The 10,310-nt window shown below is 44.5% G+C and overlaps 1 protein-coding gene across 1 annotated transcript; it reads left to right on the top strand.

Moving 5' to 3' along the window:
- Positions 1 to 8,568: 8,568 nt before the first annotated feature.
- Positions 8,569 to 9,732, top strand: LOC138366365 (uncharacterized transmembrane protein DDB_G0289901-like). Its single transcript, XM_069327400.1, has one exon. It carries the CDS (start codon positions 8,569 to 8,571, stop codon positions 9,730 to 9,732), a length of 1,164 nt encoding a protein of 387 aa, XP_069183501.1.
- The last annotated feature ends 578 nt before the right edge of the window (positions 9,733 to 10,310 follow it).

Genomic DNA, 10,310 nt, shown 5'->3' with positions numbered 1-10,310 from the left:
GCCTCGACATTTTTACACAGGTACCTGATGTCAGACATCTGCAGGAGCTGAAGGAGGCATTTGAGCAGAGTTCCGTGCTGCGTTTCACTTACGAGACGGAAAAGGATGGGAAGCTGCCTTTTCTAGATGTAACAGTCATGGAAAAGGGCGGAGGTTTCCACACTGCAGTCTACACTAAGGAAACAAACATAGGAATGTGCCTAAATGCCAACAGCGACTGCCCTGACAGGTACAAGAGGAGTGTTGTTAACGCATACGTCGACCGTGCTCTCAGCCACAGCTCAGAATGGAAGCAAGTCGACGAAGAACTCTGTAGGGTAAGGCAGGTCCTAGTCAATAACGGCTTCTCCAATGGTTTCATCGAAGACATCATAAGAAGGAAAGTGAAAAGCCATGCAACCTCTGAAGAGACAACTAACACAACACCTATACCCCCTATTAGACTATTTTACAGGAACTTCTTTTCCACAGCTCATAAAACGGAGGAAAGGGTCCTGAAAGATATTGTTAATAGAAACGTTATCCCTACAGACAAAAATCAGAGGATACAACTGACGATTTACTATAAAACCAGAAAAACGGCCAGCCTACTCATGAGAAACTCTCCAGACACAAAACAGAACGCTTTAAAAGAGACTAACGTCGTCTATGCCTTCAAATGCCCACTTGGGGACTGTAAGCTCCAAAAAACCCAGTATATAGGCAAGACAACAACATCTCTTTCTAGGCGTTTAACGATGCATAAGCAACAGGGCTCCATTAAGGAACATATAATCTCTTCCCATAACCAAACCATCGCCAGAGAAATCCTAGTAAACAACACAGAAATCATCGATAGATACAGCGATAGCAGGCGGCTTGACGTTTGCGAGGCACTACACATCAAGAAGTCAACACCAGCAATCAACAGCCAATTATTGCACAACTATATTCTACCCACCTCAAGACTCCGCTCCAATATAGAAGCATCAAGAAATATGGGCCAATAGGCTTTCTACAAACACTTCTATTCAATACCCATTGTTTCTGTTCTGTCTTGTGTTGATACTTTTAATACCCTATTAATATCCCCTCTTGTTCTGTCTTGTGTTAATGCCACATCACCCCTCCCACCTCACTCAAATGTAGATATAAAATCAGAGATACGTAAGTTCTAATCAGTTGTGTATTTGTGAAGTCTTTGAAAATGTAATAAGTTTTACGAAACGCGGCCGTGTCGCGTCAGACTAGAAATAAAAATGAATTTTGGAGAAGTGATTTTTGATTTACCTCCAACAGTGAAGCGTAATGTACGAAAGATTGAGAAAATTCGTGTTAGAGTTATTAATCTTACTTTTTCGGTCATATTTAATAATATATATATATATATATATATATATATATATATATATATATATATATATATATATATATATATATATATATATATAATATATATATCAAGACTCCGCACCAATATAGAATATATATATATAATATATATATCAAGACTCCGCACCAATATAGAAGCATCAAGAAATATGGGCCAATAGGCCCTTTGCAGTTACTTTCATTCTTCCCTTTAACTTACAAAATATTATATCCATTGTTTCGTGTTCTGTCTTGTGTTGAAAGTTTGTTTTCACCTCATCCAAAACTGTTGTAACATATCACCTCACCCAAATGCAGGTATAAAATCGAAGCTGTTTGAACTCTGTTCAGTTATAGTTGTGTGTGTGTAAACTAAAGTCTTTGAAAATGTAATAAGTTTTACGAAACGCGTTCAAGTGTCGCGTCAGACTAGAAATAAAAATGAATTTTGGAGAATTGAGTTTTCTGTTACCATCAACAGTGAAAAGAAATATAAGAAATATAGAGAAAATTCGTGTTAGAATTATTAATCTTACTTTTTCGGTCATATTTAATAATATATGTCTACAGGAATATATATATATATATATATATATATATATATATATATATATATATATATATATATATATATATATATATATATATATATAAAGCTGAACTGTAATGTCAATCCTGACCTTAAAAGCTTCCTTGAAGTTTGTAACAGAACCCATGAGCACCACACCAGAAACAAATACCTTTTTGATATTCCAAGAGTACGACTTAATCTAACTAGAAATGCTTTACAAATCAAGGGACCCAGAATGTGGAATGACCTTCCCAACCATGTTAAAGACTGTACCTCTCTCAACCAGTTTAAGATAAAAACTAAGCGCTACCTAATTAACTCCCTGTAACCTACCTTACCCCTATAATGTCAACCCATGTCTGCTATTTTTAAACAATGTTGTTTGTCGACCAAATTGTATATTTGCTATTTTTCTGCCATGTTCCCTCCTTTATTATTTATATATTTTCTCAACACATTTTATACTTGAATCTCAATTAGTATTAAGTTTTAGTCTTTAGTGTTTTTCCAGCCCGAAACGCTTTGCGTAATAGTGGCTTAGGCACTGTATGTACTAGCTCTATCTATAAACCTATCAATGTTTGTATCACACTTTGAATGTTTATACTTTACTTGAATAAACATTTGAATTTTTGATTTTTTTATACGAGCATACGCCTCTCTCCAAGGACCAGATTCACGAAAGCACTTACGCAAGTACTTACGAACCTGTAGATCTTTTCTCAATCTTTGGCGGCTTAGTTTCCAATTATAAAACAGTTAATGAGCTCCGAAGCACCAGGAGGCTGTTTATAACAATAACAATAGTTGATTGGCAAGTTTTCATGCTTGTAAACTGTTTAATAAATGTAACCAAAGCCGTCAAAGATTAAGGAAAGATGTACACGTTCGTAAGGGCTTGCGTAAGTGTTTTCGTGAATCTGGCCCCAACCCTGGAAACACAAACCGAAACTGTCTCTATTTTCCGCTTGTTACAACTTGTAATAAAGTTGTTACGTCTTGGCTTAACGTGTTTATGACGTATTAGAACGTTGTTACTACTTGCTATATTAGTTGTTATAACTGGTTAGGTGTTAAAACTTGTTCGAACGTTGTACCAACGTCGTAGTTTCGTTGTGTGTTTGGCGGGAAGTCTTCCCCGGCCGCCATTTTTTTGTCTAGTCCCTGAGGACGCCCTCTCACTTCCGCCCCTTAATACCAAATGTCAAATCATCTCTGAATAATATTACCATTTAACAATACCCACCGGTAGACCATATTTAATAAAAGTTTTCCGGTTTTCATTTTCATTTGCAAAAGTTATTTATAATCCAGTGGATATCCACGATCACCGCATGTCTGCTGGCACTATTGTGATTGGCGGAGGGATATCGGTGTCCTCCGGTCTGTCAGTAGCCAGCTGGCAGACCGCCTCTATGAACAGATATCTAGACCTATTCTATCTACGTTCTGTAAATCTCTCTCTCCCTCTCTCTCTCTCTCTCTCTCTCTCTCTCTCTCTCTCTCTCTCTCTCTCTCTCTCTCTCTCTCTCTCTCTCTCTCTCTCTCTCTCTCTACCTCTCTCTCTGCCTCTCTCTCTGCCTCTCTCCCTCCCTACCTCCCTCCCTCCCTCCCTCCCTCTCCACCATATTGTTGCATTTGTTTTGGCAGTAACAGGCAACATCTGCAACATACTTCAATATAAGCAACACCCTACAAAACTTGCATCATCCCTGCAATGCTTCTAACACGTAAGAACCTTCTACAACACCTACAATACCTTCATAACACCAGCAATAACTTGCAATATCCAGAAACATCCTCCGTAATACACGCAACACCTGCAATATGTTCAATACACTGCATCACATCTAACACCCCTGTATTGCCTGCATCAATCTGAAATACCATCAATGGTGTTAAAAGACTTGTGTAAGTTCTTCATTCATAATGATGTACTGCCAGGAATCTTAGCCAAGTATCCCAAGTTTGGTGACTGTAGGTGCAGCCTGTACATGACTGTAGGTGCAGCCTGTACATGACTGTAGGTGCAGCCTGTACATGACTGTAGGTGCAGCCTGTACATGACTGTAGGTGCAGCCTGTACATGACTGTAGGTGCAGCCTGCACATGACTGTAGGTGCAGCCTGTACATGACTGTAGGTGCAGCCTGCACATGACTGTAGGTGCAGCCTGCACATGACTGTAGGTGCAGCCTGTACATGACTGTAGGTGCAGCCTGCACATGACTGTAGGTGCAGCCTGCACATGACTGTAGGTGCAGCCTGTACATGACTGTAGGTGCAGCCTGTACATGACTGTAGGTGCAGCCTGCACATGACTGTAGGTGCAGCCTGTACATGACTGTAGGTGCAGCCTGCACATGACTGTAGGTGCAGCCTGTACATGACTGTAGGTGCAGCCTGCACATGACTGTAGGTGCAGCCTGTACATGACTGTACGTGCAGCCTGCACATGACTATACGTGCAGCCTGCACATGACAGTAGGTGCAGCCTGCACATGACTGTAAAACTGCCGCCCAGTTGGGTGGGTGTGGAGCAAGACTAGTAACTGTGTGACTCACCATAGATGTAAACTGCCTCGTATAGTGACTGTTGTGAGCCTCTTGTTGAATCACTCGTGATACAGAAGATTATCGATATGTATATGTATTTGTGTAAATGACTGATTACATATGTACATGTATATATATATATATATATATATATATATATATATATATATATATATATATATATATATATATATAATACAATTGTGTAACTAGCGTCAAAACGCATATAGTGCAACATTTGCAACAACTTAATACATTAATACAACGTTAATACATTCAACATTTTGCAACTATTCCCATATATGTATGCAACACCTCCCAATACATGCGACCTCCTCGGAGAAAGTTTGCACCATCCAGCAACACTGTTCAAGAAGATATTGCTTCTAACATATGACTCTTACAGCCAAATGAGTCGGGAACTCGACCTCTCATTAATGACCTGCTCTTAGACAGTAGGTGATATCCTTAATGTAGGGAACATGTCCCACTGACCCAGTACTGTACCTGTTCCAACCAATATCTTCCTCCAACACTATCTTCCTCCAACACTATCTTCCTCCAACACTATCTTCTACCAACACTATCTTCCTCCAATACTATCTTCCTCCAACACTATCTTCTTCCAATACTATCTTCCTCCAACACTATCTTCCTCTAGCACTATCTTCCTCCAACACTATCTTCCTCCAACACTATCTTCCTCCAACACTATCTTCCTCCAACACTATCTTCCTTCTACACTATCTTCCTCCAACACTATCTTCCTCCTACACTATCTTCCTCCAACACTATCTTCCTCCAACACTATCTTCCTTCTACACTATCTTCCTCCAACACTATCTTCCTCCAACACTATCTTCCTCCAACACTATCTTCCTCCAACACTATCTTCCTCCAACACTATCTTCCTTCTACACTATCTTCCTCCAACACTATCTTCCTCCAACACTATCTTCCTCCAACACTATCTTCCTCCAACACTATCTTCCTCCAACACTATCTTCCTCCAACACTATCTTCCTCCAACACTATCTTCCTCCAACACTATCTTCCTCCAATACTATCTTCCTCCAACACTACCTTCTTCCAACACTATCTTCTACCAACACTATCTTCCTCCAACATTATCTTCCTCCAACACTATCTTCCTCCAACACTATCTTCCTCCAACACTATCTTCCTCCAACACTATCTTCCTCCAACACTATCTTCCTCCAACACTATCTTCCTCCAACACTATCTTCCTCCAACACTATCATCCATCAACACCAGAAACTCATATCTTCCAAGAAAAGACCCGACCACACTCAGTACTCTCGGGATGGTCGGTGGAGCGACGGTCTCGCTTCTTGCAGGGTCGGAGCTCGATCCCCGATGATCTATGTGGTAGAGCACCGTTCCATCCCTCCATCTTATCCCAAATCCTTATCCTCGTATCTCTCCCAAGTGGTATTTAGTCGTATTGGTATAGTCCTTTCTACTAAAAATTACTTGTAATAATTCCCAAATTCCAGGATGTTAATTTATCGTTAAATATGAAATCCTTTAAAGCTTCCAATCACTTGGGCTGGACGGGAGAGCGACGGCCTCACTTCATGCGGGTCGGGGTTCAATCCTCGACCGTCCAAGTGCACCATTCTTTCCAACTGTTCCATTCCAAATCCTTTTCCTGCTCCCTTCCGTGTGTTATATTGACGTAATGGCTTGGCGCTTTTCCCCCTGATAGTTCCCTTCCACGCCACCAAAAATCTTAACGTGAATCAAACGAAGTCAGTTCATCTTATACTCACTTCTAAGATCACGTCTATTAGCCTCCTGGAATTTCTTGACAGAGTATGAGCTGGGGTTGTTGATCCGTGAACAAGGCTCTCTGATTGGTCAGTTAAACAGCTTTGGGATCCGGTGGCTGAGCGGACAGAACACTGGACGCGTGATCCTGTGGTCCCGGGTTCGATCCTGGGCGCCGGCGAGAAACAATGGGCAGAGTTTCTTTCATCCTGATACCCCTGTTACCTAGCAGTAAATTGGTACCTGGGAGTTACTCAGCTGTCACGGGCTGCTTCCTGGGGGTGGAGGCTTGGTCGAGGACCGGGCCGCGGGGACACTACGCCCCGAAATCATGTCAAGATAACCTATAACCTCAAAAGGTATCTTCGTCCCTCAATATCTTAGTATCTTAGACCTTCAGTTTTCTCTCCAATAAACGCTAGTAAAACTTATCTTTTAAGCCATAACTGATGTATTATTTTGTGCGCAGAAAGAGTAGTACACAGCAGGAGTCGACCGCAGAACGCAGAATGAACCCGTCTGACACCCCATATATTACCAGTGTTCAGACACATATGGGGCTCGAACGGGGTCTCGCAGCGGGCTGCCGTCCCCTGAGAGACTGTGCGGGACAACCAGGAACGGTTTACAATCAACTTTTATGGTGGCCACCGTCCCTCCCTCGAGAACAATCACCGTCCCATGTGCGCAGGTCCCAATGTTGTCATATTCGATAAGTGAACCACGCTTAATCAGACCGAAGAACGGGTGGGGGGGGGGGGGGGAGGGGAGTAGGGGGAGAATGAAGTGAGTAGGGGGGGGGGGGGCTTAAGGGTGATAGTTGGGGGGGGGGGGTGACAATAACAACATAGTCCTATAAACTAAACTTGCGGAGGTTTCCTGTACCAGAGCAGCTTCCTATTAGTCCTGTGAACACATGCAAACAGGACAACTCAATGGTGAACGAACGCCTATCCTAACTTTGTTCTCTCTCTCTCTCTCTCTCTCTCTCTCTCTCTCTCTCTCTCTCTCTCTCTCTCTCTCTCTCTCTCTCTCTCTCTCTCTCTCTCTCTCTCTCTCTCTCTCTCTCTCTCTCTCTCTCTCTCTCTCTCTCTCTCTCTCTCTCTCTCTCTCTCTCTCTCTCTCTCTCTTAAAGCTATGACCTAGAACCCCCCCTTTCCCCCTTCCACTTCCCTCTTTTAAAAGGGGAGTACGTCCCAGTCTTCCCCTCCCCGCCCTCCCCCTCCCCCACCAGCCACGTGTTTCACTCTCTGAGACAAAAAAGGGGAACATGTGCGTGCACAATAGGGGCCCGGGAGGCCTCTTGTCTCCCCTTATTACCCTCCCAAAAAACTAGAATCATTTCGCCACCTACCTTCTCTCGGGACGTGCGCGCGCGTGCGAGAGAGCGCGCTCGGTGAGAGAGCGAGAGTGACGATATCGTGATATGAGGATAAGGAGCTGGGATATGAGGATAAGGAGCTGGGATATGAGGATAAGGAGCTGGGATATGAGGTCAAGGAGCTGGGATAAGAGGAGAAGGAACAAGGATACGAGGAGAAGGAACTGAAATATGAGGACAATTAAGGAACTATATAAGCTAGGACGGAGAAGACAAACGCTGCCCAACCACTTGAACCATCGGGGATCGAACGCCGACTAGCAAGATTAAGCAAAGCCTCCGCTGTACGGGGCTCCTGAAAAAGTCTTTAAATTATATATATATATATATATATATATATATATATATATATATATATATATATATATATATTATATATATATATATATATATATATATATATATATATATATATATATATATATATATATATATATATATATATATATATATATATATATATAAGATCTTAGAGCCCCAACACTGAGACTTACGACGCAATGCACTTACGAGGGATCGTAAACATTTTGGCAGGGAAAGAGAGTTTTAATCCTAGGTTCCTCCTCTTAAAATGACTTTAGACCTTACTGCTCCGCGCCGTTGGGCTCATTTAGTTAGGGGTAAACAAACCCCCTATACGACCTGTAGACCCTTGTATACCTGGTTGAGATTGGCTAGAGCAGTTTACCGAGGTGGTAATGATGTAAACTCGGTCCCAGGAGACGCTGAACTCAAAACATTCCAATTACACTTGTCATTAAGGACGACATCGGCGTCAAAAAGGTAGGATTTCCCGCCCTCGTCGGGGCAATTAGTCAGGGCTCATCCCTAATCTCCGGTGAGGGGGGCCGCCTCTCACCTCCCCAACGCCCTCAAGGGCTTCCTAAAGCTGTTGGGCCCCATAATTCAGAAATAAGTAAATGACGCAGCTGACGTTCGAAGCTTTCATTGAAGAGACTCCGCGCCGCTTCAGTAACGGGAACGTTACTGTTCCCGTTAGCAGCATAGAGCGTCAAGCTTCAGGGGAGTGGACGAGCTTAAGGGGAAAGGACAAGCTTCAGGGGAGTGGACAAGCTTCAGGGGAGTGGACAAGCTTCAGGGGAGTGGACAAGCTTCAGGGGAGTGGACAAGCTTCAGGGGAGTGGACAAGCTTCAGGGGAGTGGACAAGTTTCAGGGGAGAGGACAATCTTCAGGGGAGTGGACAAGCTTCAGGGGAGTGGACAAGCTTCAGGGGAGTGGACAAGCTTCAGGGGAGTGGACAAGCTTCAGGGGAGTGGACAAGCTTCAGGAGAGTGGACAAGCTTCAGGAGAGTGGACAAGCTTCAGAGGAGTGGACGAGCTTCAGGGGAGTGGACAAGCTTCAGGGGAGTGGACAAGCTTCAGGGGAGTGGACAAGTTTCAGGGGAGAGGACAATCTTCAGGGGAGTGGACAAGCTTCAGGGGAGTGGACAAGCTTCAGGGGAGTGGACAAGCTTCAGGGGAGTGGACAAGCTTCAGGGGAGTGGACAAGCTTCAGGGGAGTGGACGAGCTTCAGGGGAGTGGACGAGCTTCAGGGGAGTGGACAAGCTTCAGGGGAGTGGACAAGCTTCAGGGGAGTGGACAAGCTTCAGGGGAGTGGGCATGCTTCAGGGGAGTGGACAAGCTTCAGGGAAGTGGACAAGCTTCAGGGGAGTGGACAAGTTTCAGGGGAGAGGACAATTTTCAGGGGAGTGGACAAGCTTCAGGGGAGTGGACAAGCTTCAGGGGAGTGGACAAGCTTCAGGGGAGTGGACGAGCTTCAGGGGAGTGGACAAGCTTCAGGGGAGTGGACAAGCTTCAGGGGAGTGGACAAGCTTCAGGGGAGTGGACAAGTTTCAGGGGAGAGGACAAGCTTCAGGGGAGTGGACAAGCTTCAGGGGAGTGGACAAGCTTCAGGGGAGTGGACAAGTTTCAGGGGAGAGGACAAGCTTCAGGGGAGTGGACAAGCTTCAGGGAAGTGGACGAGCTTCAGGAGAGTGGACAAGCTTCAGAGTGGACGAGCTTCAGGGGAGTGGACAAGCTTCAGGGGAGTGGACGAGCTTCAGGGGAGTGGACAAGCTTTAGGGGAGTGGACAAGCTTCAGGGGAGTGGACAAGCTTCAGGGGAGTGGACAAGCTTCAGTGGAGTGGACGAGCTTCAGGGGAGTGGACAAGCTTCAGGGGCGAATATACAGTCACGAATTGAGAATGCGAGAACAGTTAAGCTGAGCGTGGCAGAGTGCTGTGATGGGTAGACACAGGGAAGAGTGTAGTGGGGTGACATCACTACATCACCCTGTGATGGGTAGACACAGGGAAGAGTGTAGTGGGGTGACATCACTACATCACAACCCTCAACATCACCCTTATTCCTGCTCACCCTTACTTCTCTTCCTATACCTTGCCTCCAAATACCGGTCCACTCTTCCCCAGAGACTATACCTTGCCTTGAGGTTACCTTGAGGTGCTTCCGGGGCTTAGTGTCCCCGCGGCCCGGTTCTCGACCAGGCCTCCACCCCCTGGAAGCAGCCCGTGACAGCTGACTAACACCCAGGTACCTATTTTACTGCTAGGTAACAGGGGCATAGGGTGAAAGAAACTCTGCCCATTGTTTCTCGCCGGCGCCTGGGATCGAACCCAAGACCACAGGATCACAAGTCCAGC

This window comes from Procambarus clarkii, chromosome 19 (genome assembly GCF_040958095.1).
Source record: "Procambarus clarkii isolate CNS0578487 chromosome 19, FALCON_Pclarkii_2.0, whole genome shotgun sequence".
Classification (NCBI taxonomy): Eukaryota; Metazoa; Arthropoda; class Malacostraca; order Decapoda; family Cambaridae; genus Procambarus; species Procambarus clarkii.
The sequence above is the reverse complement of the archived record's forward strand: the minus strand, read 5'-3'. Positions and strand labels throughout refer to the sequence as shown.